At 37.4% G+C, this 13622-nt stretch overlaps 1 protein-coding gene across 1 annotated transcript in view; it reads left to right on the plus strand.

Annotated features, from left to right (window-relative positions):
• Window positions 1-13622, plus strand: part of crhr2 (corticotropin releasing hormone receptor 2) — a 49352-nt gene that overhangs the window by 25631 nt on the left and 10099 nt on the right. Inside the window, exons 3-9 of the mRNA XM_030773877.1 lie at window positions 256-341; window positions 1698-1804; window positions 2951-3068; window positions 6451-6604; window positions 9236-9296; window positions 12850-12922; window positions 13486-13571. Of these exons, the coding sequence (XP_030629737.1) occupies window positions 256-341; window positions 1698-1804; window positions 2951-3068; window positions 6451-6604; window positions 9236-9296; window positions 12850-12922; window positions 13486-13571 (685 nt within the window). The remainder of the gene's footprint in view (window positions 1-255; window positions 342-1697; window positions 1805-2950; window positions 3069-6450; window positions 6605-9235; window positions 9297-12849; window positions 12923-13485; window positions 13572-13622) is intronic.

The following is a 13622-nucleotide window of genomic DNA, read 5'->3' on the forward strand; positions in this document are numbered from 1 at the left end:
AGTGACTTTAGAAGATTGAAGACATTTGGTTGTTGTGAAAGTACATTTTGCATGCATTTGAGGTCAGGTTAACTGAGGACTTTCAGCCAGCTGAACTATACAAGGGGGTTAGTCATGGTCATCTAATAAACATGGATGTTACATTAAAAGATTGATCTGAAGGATTGTATAACATATCTCACTAAATCAATGTACAGTTCTCACTCTTTAAACAAGATTTCATGCTGATGGCTGATTGTCTCTTCGTTTTTGCAGGAAGTGCTTACAGAGAATGCATGGACAACGGAACATGGGCTCTGAAGATAAACTATTCAAGTTGTGAACCCATCCTGGAAGAAAAGGTACATTGTATCATCATCCTTCAACTTGAATAATTCATCAGTGCCCCCTCCCCCCACACACACACTTTTTCTTCTTTATAGCTTGTATTTACATTGGTTTTATTTAGTTTTTAAGTCTCAAATTATTGATGAGACCACAGAAGGAGATGAAGACTGTGGTGACATAATGAGAGAGTGCTGAAAGCAGAGGGCTTTGTACTTCTTCAGATTGTTTACCCAAAACAGAACATTTTATCTAAGTTACTACTAAGTAAGCAAATAAAACATAATGATTAAAAAACATTACTTCTTCTCCATATTACAGAAACGAGAGAGAGAGAGAGAGAGAGAGAGAGGGGGGGGGGGGGCTAGAGAGCCATAAAAAATAAATGTACTGCTCTAGCTCTCTTTTTCAGTAACATTCTCATGTTCTTATGTAATGTACTAAGGGGTTCTTTAACGACCCCTAGTTTTTTGGATTGGCCTCACATTTGTGATGTTTCTGCTTGGTTATTCTCTTTTGCTTAGCCATTCCAATAAGCTTGCAACAAAATTTCGCTTTCTAATTCAGATTATAATTAGTTTTGCCCTAAATACTCTGGCACGAACTCAAGCATATTTTTAGAGCATGTTTTGTTTACCCTGCTTATTTTGTCATTTGAAAAAACTGGGAAGCATTAATGTGGATTTCATCAACAGAATGTATTAAATTTACATTGGGTACTAACCTCACTGGCAAGTCTCTACTTAAGCCATAACCCTGTAACTGCACTTAACCACCCTACCCACCCTGAAGAACTGTTATGCTCTTCTCAGCTCACTGACATATTGTGTTGAAGTGCCCTTTACTGGAATGTTTATATTTCCTTTATTTCTTGCCTACGGGTTGAGCAGACCCATTACTGAAAAACTGCTTACAGTAAAATTGCTTAATAAACTCATATCGGTCACATAAATTCTGATGTTTTTGTGAGAAATAAATTTGATTTTTGTCTTGTGATACTCATGATGAACCTATCGCAATAACAATTGATTGTTTGATTGACTGATTGATTGACTGAATGTTTTCATCATTTTATTTTTCTCTTTGTTATTGTACAACACTTACATGTCAAAAGAGAGAAGACAGTGTGATGCCAAGATAACTGGTCTGGAATTTCTAGAGAGAGCTATTTTCTGTCACACTTTAATGAACCTCACCAGATTCCCAATGTGTGGCTTGCATAAAGTTTTTGCACCATGCATGATCTACTTTACTTATTTATTTATTTTTTTGTAATTTAATTATTACAATTCTGTTTGCGTACAGGTCTAACACTCATAAGTAATAAACTGATTTGGTTTGTGTAATGGTGCCTTTTGCTCTGATCCTTGCAGAGAAAATACCCAATGCACTACAAGATTGCTCTGATCATAAACTACCTGGGACACTGCATATCCGTGGGAGCTCTGGTCATTGCCTTCATCCTGTTCCTCTGTTTAAGGCAAGTACCAAAACCTGGGGGAGTTCTTTTCTTAAATATCATGAAACTTAAGCAGTGCTGTCCTAAGTATTTCATGAGGTAGTCAGAATGCACAGGGGAAGAACTTCTAATACTGTGGAACTTTAATAAGCTCCCCAGCATATTAAAGAACCCCAATAATCAGTGAATGGTGATTAGACTTAGTTTTTAGTGCGTTGTCTACTCTTTACAGAGGGGTTATATCAAAATATCTGAGAATGCTGTTCTCATGTCCTGTCCCTGCATTCACGGGGCACCTGATGCAAACAGATTTCATGATTTCTCATGCTTTAATGACAGTATTATCTGAAAGCCTCGTGACAGAAAAGTGAAGTAGTCTCGGAATCCACTTATTTTGCCTAGAGCATTTGGGCATTCATGTTAGCTAAATGTTCTCTCGCAGTGACTAACAGTTCACTCTTTAGTGTATGATGGGTCACTCAGAGAATGTGCTGCGTTCACTGTTCTTACCATCACCACTGATTATGTACAAATACATTTTCCCTTGTCAAAAGAAAAGGAATAATTAGGCAATTTCTGTAGTCCTTTTTGTCTTCATGATGAGGGCATTTATATGTTGTAATTGTCTCTTTTCTCTCTCTCTCTCTCTCTCTCTCTCTCTTTAACACACACATACACACGTGCGCACGCACGCACACACGCACACACTTCCAGCTGGGTGATTTCAAAAATGAGTGCACACCATATTAGAGAGCAGGCAATGTTGCACACAGGTGTCGTACACACTCTCTGTAATTTGCATATTTATTTATTTAAATGGTCAGAGACAAATCCCTCTGTTCATCTGTCAGTAAATTGCAATCGCTTGTAATATTGACTTACAGACAAAACTTGATTGCTGACTGTCCTTGTAGTGATTTGTTGATTTGAAATTTGTACAGGATAACATTAGGGTAACTGATTAAACTTCTGAGAATAGTAGGATATTGTATCAGACATAATTGTTTTCCTGAAACACTCCGTGACTTAGTTTCAGACCATTTTTTTTCTTGCAGAGGGGCAGTTTCCTGTGTGTTACTGCTTCTTCTTAAGAATGCAAATGGGCAAAAATTACATTACCCTCTTTGTAAACACTAGGATCACATGACCCATTTGTTTTCCTTTCAGGAGCATCAGATGCCTTCGCAATATAATTCATTGGAATTTAATCACCACTTTCATTTTGAGAAACATAATGTGGTTTCTGCTTCAGTTAATCGACCACAACATTCACGAAAGCAATGAGGTAAATGGTTTTTTTTTTTAACTTTTCCTTATGCATTTCATTTCCACCATGAATTGTCTTTTTCTCTTTCATCACTTAAACAGTTAATGATAATTTAAAAAAGATGGGGTGTTTACAGATCACTCTGGAATAACTGTCATCCAACGGAAGTCATACCCTTAATCACCCATATCTTCATGAAGATTCGCAGTTCATCAAAGATTCTCTCTCGCTTGGTCACAAACCATCCTTAAGCAGAACTCAGAAACCAATCCAGAAGCACTGGTGTGGAACTGAGCACCAACAGGCCGTGGTCATACAATGTATACACCTCTGTTATAGACAAGACTCTCTTCACCATGAAGTGTTAGAGCACTGAGGAATCTTCATCTTTGGAAAACAGCCAGAGTGTCAGGGCAAATAATTGTTCCTCCTTCCTGCACAGTTGTGAAAATCTAGGTTTGTACTCAAGAAAAACATTTGAAACAGTACAGCTCAGATAGAACTCATATACTGGTTCAGTCTTCGAGGATGACGTGTGTGCATTTTTTATTCCAGTTTAGCTACCAACGCAGAAGTCTTTCTTAAGTCCACTGTTAGAACAGGGACATTGTTTGGTATCTTTGTAAGTCTACTCCAGCTTTGCTTTCTTATTTTACCACCCCCCTGTGAGCTCTTTGTCCTGGTCTCCTTCAGGACTAAGTGTGCTTTCACGGAAGACAGATATCCTGGCCTGCATAGTTAGCCAGTCAAATTACACATGCTTAGCCAGCACAATCCTAAATTGATAACTGTGTTAGTGTGCTAGTTAGTCAATATCATGCCAAGAGGCACATATGATATCTACAGATTCTCTGTCTCTTTTTGTCTTACGCTGGCCTTGTTGTTGCAGACCTGTGCAAGAACATTTTATCCTCTCCTTTTCTCCTGGTGGAGTCCAGTGCAGTGACTGGCGATGTCATTCTTTTCAGAGTACAGAACTTGTATTTTCAGCTACATTCACTGCAGTTAGGTCTGGTTGGCTGTCATGACCTTCTCTAAAGAGTGTGGATTGGAAATTTTCAGTCGATCTCTTAAGCTGCTCTGTCAGGATGTTGAGGGTCTTTTGCTTTTTCACCACAAGATTGTTTCTAATCGTACGGTATGACCAAAAGTGTCTTCCTTTGCTGCTTCTATGGTCTACATGTCTTCTTATATCCTTTCTCATCCTTTTTATTTTGAGTTACTGCAGTGTTTGTTCCACTATGCTCTTTCTTAGCTCTATCCCCTTTTATTGATTTGGTGACCTTAGATTTGCTTTCTATCTTCAGTAAAGACCCAAGCCTGAAGGCCAATCCACTCCATTTCTACCTTTTGTGGTTGTCAAGGATTTCCACCTAATTTTGTTCCACAAGATTCACATGATCCACAAGTGTTGTTCTACTTCATATATGTTTACTTTACTCCAAGTCAGATGTTCCTCTGCCCAAGGTTATAACTAGGGTTGCCACCTGTCCCTTATAATGCGGGATCGTCCTGTATTGGAAAATAAAATGCTGCGCCCCCGTATTGAATCAATAAGGGACGCGATTTGTCCCGTACTTTCGTACACGTCGTGTCATATATACACTAGGTCTTCAAAGTGCTGAGAATAACATTACATCAAGTAAAATCAAACCTGTTATTCAAGCGGAGTGGGGAAGTTTAATTTCAGTGGCGAGCTGCAGACCAACAAGCATTGCGTGCTGTGTTAGACAATACACAATTACACAATAACCAATACAAATACCTAGGCAATAATCAGTGCAAAGATCATTCTTATATTCCATCCATTCTCTTAGATTTTAGGTTAAGATAGTTATTTATTTTATAATTCATAAATATGATACATTATATAAATATGACAATGTACAACTTAGAACATCTAAATAAGTAAACCTATCAGTCTGTCCTGCATAAGCGATAGACATGATACACTTTTAAAAATAGTTTTTTTTTTTTTTCTAATTTAGGGGGGAAAAAAGGATCACAGTATCCTTTTGTATTTAACAGCCTAATCCATACATATTTTCAATCCAATTAATGTTTCACAACCAAACTGAAGATACTATAGAAAATGCCCTGGCCAGACAAAACCTCATCCAGGACTTGGGTCCTGAGTCAACCATAGCTGTGAAGGTATCATATCAGTGCATTGCAACTGGAGAACTGACATGAACTCACCGAGGGCTCAGTTCAGAACCTTCAGAATGTGTTGTGAATTCTACTGCTGCCCTGTTCTTATATGTTGCTCAAGTGGTCAACGGATCAAAGCAAACAAGAATTTCTATTACAGCGACTTCCTGTGCATGAACACTACCCTTTTAGGACATTAACTGTAATCAAGATCTACCTGACATTCAAGTGCAATGTGGCACTTTTATGTTCTGTTACATCTGAGGTTTCACACTTACCCAAAAACAAATTTCTGTCCATCTTCCTACAACTCCTATCTTTCTAAAGCCTGTGGCTAGACTTGCAGTCCATGAAAATGAAACCTCAGAGAGATGAATGCAAATTGTTTTATTACATAGAACCTGCACAATGATCCAGTTATTGCTCTCATAAGCTGCGTTGTCTATTTAGGACTACTGTAAACATGATACAATAATCAAGGTCTCTACCCTTTTATCTAAAGACATGTGAGTTGGGTATGTTACCTTGTTGTTAATTTACCTTTCAGAAGCAGAAATGTTCAAGTCCATTCTCCCTCTTTGGCCAGTGAGAATATTCAGGGAAGATATGTCTCATATCTACTGCTTTATGGGCTGAAACATTCAGCATATAAGACTGGTTCAGATTTGCATTGCGGTAACCCTTTATTTTACAGTCTGCTAATTACCAGGTATTAACTAGGAAATGAGATGGTAATAAAGTACAGTCATTAGGATAGGAAGTCCTACATAATCTCCTGATAAGTACATAGAAACCTACTAGGAAACTAGATGGCAACAACCCTAACCATGACCATCTAGTTTCCTTGTAGGTTTCTATTTGCACTTTCCCAATAAGTGTATTTTTATTACCATCTCATTTCCAAGTTAATACCTGGTATTTAGCGGACTCTAAAGTAAAGCGTTACTGGCATTGCTTTAAACGTTTGTTGAAATGCATATATTGCTGGCCATAGAGTCAGTCACACCCTGTCTATGGAGTTTTAATAAACACAATGGTGAAAACATGACCAGAGGATTAATTTTTCTTTTAAATGGTAGTTTCCTCTGAAGACAAAATAGGTACACAAATGAAAATAAATAAATATACAAATAAACGTATTGATTCGTTAGTGGTGCGTGTTCACTGTATAAGTATATATATTTATGGAAATTTCTATGATTTAATTTGCTCTTTCTCTCTCTCTCTGTCTTCCTTTTTATTTCTTCAGCCATGGTGCCGTCTCATAACAACAATCTATAACTACTTTGTGGTGACCAATTTTTTCTGGATGTTTGTGGAAGGGTGCTATCTTCACACTGCTATTGTGATGACCTACTCAACAGATAAACTCAGAAAATGGGTATTCCTGTTCATTGGATGGTGTAAGTCTTTCTTCCTTTGCTCAGTCTTCTTTAGGTTTATATTTTCATGCGATTCTCTGGATTACTTTCTTTGTTTACTCTTTTATAGGGTGAGAGCTCTGAGGTTGTTATTGGTAATGGCTACTGAATTGGATGAATCAGACGAGACTTAATTGGGAAAAATGACTCAGATGCTGTATACTGTTGATAGCATCTAACAATGATATTCCACATAGAGAATTAATTATCTATATCGCTCTGGTTTGTTTCCCATGGGAACGCTGAAGCTACTTAAATGGACAGCATAATTGTTATGGAGTTCATTGAGTCCAGTAATCTGTTGCATTAAAACCACAATGTGAAATTAACCACATCATCCAGTTTACAGTGATTGTAGCCATTAGAAAGAATCTCTACCCTTTCCCATTATGGATCACCCACTTTAATTTCCCCATCGAATGGCTGGTGATATTTCAAGTTTTCAAAAATGTACAGTCCCCCTCTTTCTCTCTCTCTCTCTCTCTCTCTCTCTCTCTCTCTCTCTCTCTCTTTCAAAAAAAAAAAACCCTAAAAGCAAACAAAGTACAAAACGGTTTAGTCTTACAAAACCAGTGCTCAGTTGTCAAAGATCAGTACTGAAAATTCATTAGGCCACATGAAAGCATGGTTCTAAGAAATCATTTTAAAATGCACATGTAACATGCAAACGAATTCAAATAAAGGACATTGTATGGTGAAAATTGAATAGTTTCAGTGCTTTTCAAAAGGATTCAGTATGTTATCAAATCATAATAACATTGTGATATAACAAACAGCTAGCTCAGCTAGTGATGCAGGAGACATGGTCAGATGCCAACAAGGTTGTGTCATTGGTTTACATTATTGTGTTAATTATTGAAGAAACATCAGGCTTAACCCATGTCACACTGTGACCTGGGCTCAAATGCAAGCGACAGCTCACACTACAGTGGAATCTATTTTTGTCCCATTGCTGATGTGGAGTGACACATGAAGCAAATGTGGATATAGAATAAAGAGCTGAGGGGTAATACACTGCCCCCAGCCTGCGACGAGACCTGGAAAAATCAGCTGATGCCCCACAGTCTTTACTCTGTAAGTTTAACACGGTCACCTTGAGTTAGAGTCACCTCAGTGAAGATATTAACACTTATGTGAGCGGCTGACTGAAATGAGGGTTTGCTTCCAACTGGCCAGCAGTACAGCAAAACACACAAGAGAAAAACATGCACATATAGGTCACACTAGCATGAATCATTTGCTCAGACAAGCAAAACAAAGAACATTTAAAAAGAAAAAAACGTATTTTCTATGAAATGCTCTTAGCATTTACAGCTTCAGCTGGGAGAGCTTTTTGTTTTGTTTAGTTTTGTTTGTTTTGTATATAGGAACATGCCTATCCAAAAAAAAAAAAAGATCTCAGTTCCCTGGAATTTCTCCTCCAAAAAGAAAAACGATGGGAGTAAACATTAAACACCAGCTCGAGTTCCACTGAGAAGTTTTATAAATGTTCTGGAGAGAGATTATTACATTTTCAATGTATAATAATGAGCTAATTCACTGTGTTTCTTCAACAATTACGTGGCAATTAGCTATTGAAAGGCTTAAAAACATGAACTGTTGAAATGCTTTACATATAAGCATTTTTTTGTATTTTCTGTTCTTACTGGACTATCAGATCTGTGGTCCCATAGTAATGTTCGCATATTTTCACGACACAATTTTTCATTACACTCTAAGAATAAGTTCATTTTTTTGTGGAAATCAGAGACAGAATACTGAACCTCTGCTGCCTGTTTGCTTAGCCTGTATTTAATGAAATGTTTCCACCAAGTTGTTGATGTAGAAAATGAACATCTGTGAATATAACCAAACTTAGAGTTGGTCACAGCACAAATCTGTACGACATAGCTACTGGTTCAGTGTGTGTAGCAGTGTATGTAGTTTCCTACTAGCTGTTTCACTGTTGATTTTATCCAAATGTGAGGTCAGTCAAGAGTAAAAAAGACTGAAAGAAGTCTCAGCAAGGAAAACAACTTAAGGCTGGTAAATATATATATAATATATATATATATATATATATATATTTTTTTTTTTTTCTTTTTTTCTTTTAATGATGGTGATATTTAGTTTTGCTTTTTGCTTTTCAATTCGTCTCTTAACAACCAGTGGAGACCAATTGAATTCTCTGTGAAGAGTCTCACTTGAATGGGAGATTATTCATTTTAAATAGGAGACTTTATCAGTGCTGGACTCAGCCAGAAGACAGCCTTATGGCCAGCTCTCGACACAGCTTATCATGCCCCTGTGGACAATGCTTTAGCTAATTGGTTCAATCAAACATAGGGGAGTGAGATTAAGAACACTCTGAATATGATCAAAGCCTTTCGGGCAGCATATTACACAGGCCATGATTACTGCAGCACTGCCCATATGTTCACTGGGGCTGCTGCTCATTTTTCTGTTTTTTTTTATTCATTTTTTTTTATTATTTTTACTTTTATAGCACCTGCCGCTCTCACTTTCTATGTACATTTCAAACAGAGTACACTGGCCACCGGTAGGGTTATATCCAGTTATACCTGGCTCCATTAATGCAAAAATTGTAATTTTGTATTTTTTTTTCCCTCACAGGTATTCCGTGTCCGATAATTGTTGCGTGGGCAATTGGGAAACTTTACAATGAAAATGAACAGTAAGTCACTGTTTTGTGAGAAATCAGACTGTTTGCATCATAGACCCACTTGTGTGACAGTTTTGAAAATCAGCCAATTGTTCTTGCATGAAAGGAGATCTGCAATTGAAAGAAACGTTGATTTGAATTGAGTTGCTTTGTCTCGCTCTTTCTCTCTCTCTCTCTCTCTCTCTCTCTCTCTCTCTCTCTCTCTCTCTCTCAGTTAATTGTTCAGGTTTCTTTCATGGTATAAACTGAAAATGATAAGAGGATCTTCTAGTCTCTATGAGGTTTTTTTTCTCTATTTTCACAGCTTTATGATCATGTTATTTCAAAGACTGCAGTTCTCACAAAGACTTTTATTTTAAAGCAAAACAAGTTTGTCTCTTTGTCTGAAAATAAAATCAGACTGTGACTGTCTGTAGATGGAAGTGTAAAGCTAGTTTATACAGCATCTTATTATCAGGAAGCACTAATTCGACTCACAAATAACTGGGTGTTCAAACTTGAACTCGCATTTTAGTTTTTAGTTTCTGGTTTTTGTAATGAATTGGAAAACAAGGCTCCACAAACACTTGGGCCCTATTCTGACCAAGTCTTCTATTCTGAGGATATCTCACCATGTCACCAATGTTTGTAATGCCAGGTGTAGGCCAGGTGAATATGAAGCACCAAAATAACCACACACACACATAGACACACACACACACATAGATACACACACACACAAACACACACACACACGCGCGCGCACATACTCATAAATATGTGGTATATACAAGTAGATAGATATAGATGTAGACATAGACACAGATATAGATACAGATAGATATAAATGTAGACATGGATATAGATACAGATGTACACTTTGGGCTTATAATATCAGTTTGTGTTTCCTGAGTCAAACAAGGAATTTGCTATTAAAGTGACTATAAACGAGGCAGCACACATCTGCACAAAAATGATGATAGAAGACACTCAGCATGTCATGAAAGGTCTTGTGCAAGGGTATGTCATGTAGAGTTTCCCACAGAGGCCGAATGGGTTCTTAAACATGACCGAATTCTGTTTCAGAGAAGACAACAAATTCATGGTTTCTTTAATCTCACATACAAAAATGACGTTCCAACAAACAGATTAGCTGCTACTGAAATAACCAGCATCTATCTTTCAGTTAAAAATGGGCTTTCTGTGTTAATAATTTAACTATTTGAAAGTAGATTTAAAAATATCACATAGATTATTCACTTTTCTATATACTAATGGTTTCAGTAATGAAAGACGTGAACAGCATAGTGTTTGTTCCTGCTTGAGCTGACATAAAAAAAACGTCTTTCTACACCACACCATCTGGCAAAAACCATTTCGATGTCCTGCCTAGACCCTGTCACCTCTCTCTTCTGCACATTCTCACAGTCCACACTTAGAAGGTTTCAGCAATGCTTCTGATATAGACCATTAGAAGTGGACATCCGGAGTTCTTTATTTCTTCATTTCAATGTTGCAATGACATGCAAGAGTCACATGTTCCCGCATGGAACTGCCACCTCTCCCTCCACACACAAAGAGACATTTCATGTACTCTTCCCTGGAGTTGAAAATCAATATGACTCAAAGTTCTTTCTGAACAACTGAATAACCACGTTCCCTATGGGCTAAACCAACTAGGCTTTGCATTAAATAATTGCATTGAGTTACCTTATCAACGAGTGACTTTTACCACTCTTTGTGTCTTTATTCTGGCTGTGAGCAGGAAATTTTATGCACTCTTAGATGTAGAAATGTACTTGGTTAAAACAAAACGAAGGGAAAAAAATCCTGATTTATGGTGTTCAGTGTGTTGGTGAAGGGGCTCCTGACTGACGTGGTTTATGGCAGCCTTTGCTCTGGTTCAGGCTGGTGGGTGTGAAGAACAGTCAGTGGTAAACCTTCAGCTGAATCTTTGGACCAGTGGGAGGAAAAGGTGGGATTGTAGGAGATGTTAGATTTGTAGTCACCGGTGATGACGGGCTGAACGATTTGTCTGCTTGAACTCAGCTGGATATTAATTAAAGTATCTCAGACATAAAACTTACATTCTGTTCTGACAGATACAAACACGCAGGTGATTTCAGACTAATGAATCCACACCCCCTTTTTTGATGAATGCAACATTATTCTTTCTTTTAGAGAAGATTTCATTGTAGTTTTTTTTTTTAATATAGATTATGAATGGCAGCTTTGATTTACACTAAAGTCTAAGTTAGAGCCTTCTGCTGCCCACGTTGGCACAAAGTTCAGATCTCACCCTGACCTTGGCAAATATGAGAAGGTATCATTACAAAGTTTGGATTAAAACAAATTGTGAAAAATAATATAAAGATCTACTCGTTTCACAGTTTCCCCATTAAAATCCAGAAGTACCTGGAGGTGTTGTGTTTTTTTTGTTTTTTTTTAAGAATCTACCAAAGTTCATGGGCGAGATGTGGAACAGAACCTTTTAGTGTCAGATCAGTAAGAGTTACAGATTCTTCCTGATTTCACATATTTACTGAGAGAGTGTCTTTTTTTTACTCACTAGATGTTTATCATTTATGGCAGCCTAACAGAATGGCTACATATGTAAAAGGAACCAGGTCACATATTTCAAAGCTGCATATTTTAGATGAAGCACTTTAGTCATCGTAAACAGGAAAAAAACCCCACTAGAGTACATGCCAGAGTTGAATGAATTTTACAAAGACTAGCTTTTGAAGCCTAATCCTTTGTCCAGCCATGGGCAGCTGGCATTTTGAGCATTCTTTTCCAGTAGACAGACACGACTGTGGAGGTGCCAATAGAAATTATAGAAAATGATTCAGAATTGAAGATATGAGTAATATAATTCAAAGTGAGGACATACAGACTGGTCTGATATCTTCATTTGACCCCCTGGAGAAAGTGAGGAGACTTCAGAGGATACTGGAGATGCTGAAATTGTTCACACTACAGATAATTTGTTTGTTCACCAGTTCACCAGTGTCAGTTAGCATACGTTGTTGTCCATCTCAACTGAGATGAGGAAAGTCTGGGCGTTTTTTTTTTTTTTTCTTTTCAGCTCTGCATGATCTAACAACTGCTTTAAACTTCATTTCTATTTATTTGGATTTCTCTTGATAGCAAAGCTCTGTTTGTGCTATCAAGAGAATTTGCTCGGTTTGTGTGTGGTTATGGAGACTGGCTCTATAAGAGTTGGATGTCTGTGTGGTGTGCATTTCAGGATGACTCAGATGTCACAAGTCCAGATTCATACTATATCTTGTCATTTGTCACCCCACCCTCTGTCAACTTGTGTAACACTCAAACAAGTGTCACACAACCCCTTAGCAAACTCTCATTTCATGACATCAGTTCATCATTGTCTTATTAAAATTTCTGTCATAGCTACTAGCTATCTTTCCACTTAGGCTGGCTGTCAACACCACAAACAAACACTTAAATTGACTGACAACACCACAAATATAGAAAAATTGAGGATGTGCCTTAGCTTAATGGGACATTGTTTAATATTTAATGAGCATACAATAACGCATTAATAATCTGACTGCTTTCTCAGATGCTGGTTTGGCAAGGAACCTGGAAAGTATATAGATTACATTTATCAGGGACCCGTAATTCTGGTACTTATGGTAAGTAATATTTAACCCTATTTCATGTGGGGGGGGGGGGGGTACAGTTGTCATAAGAGGATAGCTATTTTGTAAAACCATTTTTACTGGAACCACAAAAACCAATGTACATCATTAGTAATTGGATAAAAATAATACCATTAAATTTTAATTTTGTTGTTGAAGATGCCATTTCAATATTTAAAGCACAGTAGGACTAAGCCATTTTAAAAACTGCTTCTACGGCCTCCTGGTTTCTTAGGCATTATTTCACAAACTGCTGTGTCTCATATCAATTGGTAGATCGTTCAGAGGAAGGATAGGCTATAGTTAACTCCTAGCTCTTTGAATACATATCTGCCCCTGTCTGTTGCTCCATGTGTTGTAGGCCAGCTCCAGCGGTTTATAAATGCCTTAATTAATCCTTGCACTTTTGTCTCAATCTCAAATGCCACAAAGTGGGAACACACTATATAGCCTGAGAGGATACTGATCTTTCGATATAATACATGTTGCAGATTTGCCTGTCTTTGTGCCTTTAAATAACTTTTTTTTTCAATTTGTCTCATTTTCCCCTGATTTAGATCAATTTTGTGTTCCTTTTCAACATTGTCCGGATTCTTATGACGAAGTTAAGAGCCTCCACCACATCTGAAACGATACAGTACAGGTAAAACACTGGTCTAATGCACTTCATAAATCACAGATATATATCCTTCAC

This window comes from Chanos chanos, chromosome 5 (genome assembly GCF_902362185.1).
Source record: "Chanos chanos chromosome 5, fChaCha1.1, whole genome shotgun sequence".
Lineage (NCBI taxonomy): Eukaryota > Metazoa > Chordata > Actinopteri > Gonorynchiformes > Chanidae > Chanos > Chanos chanos.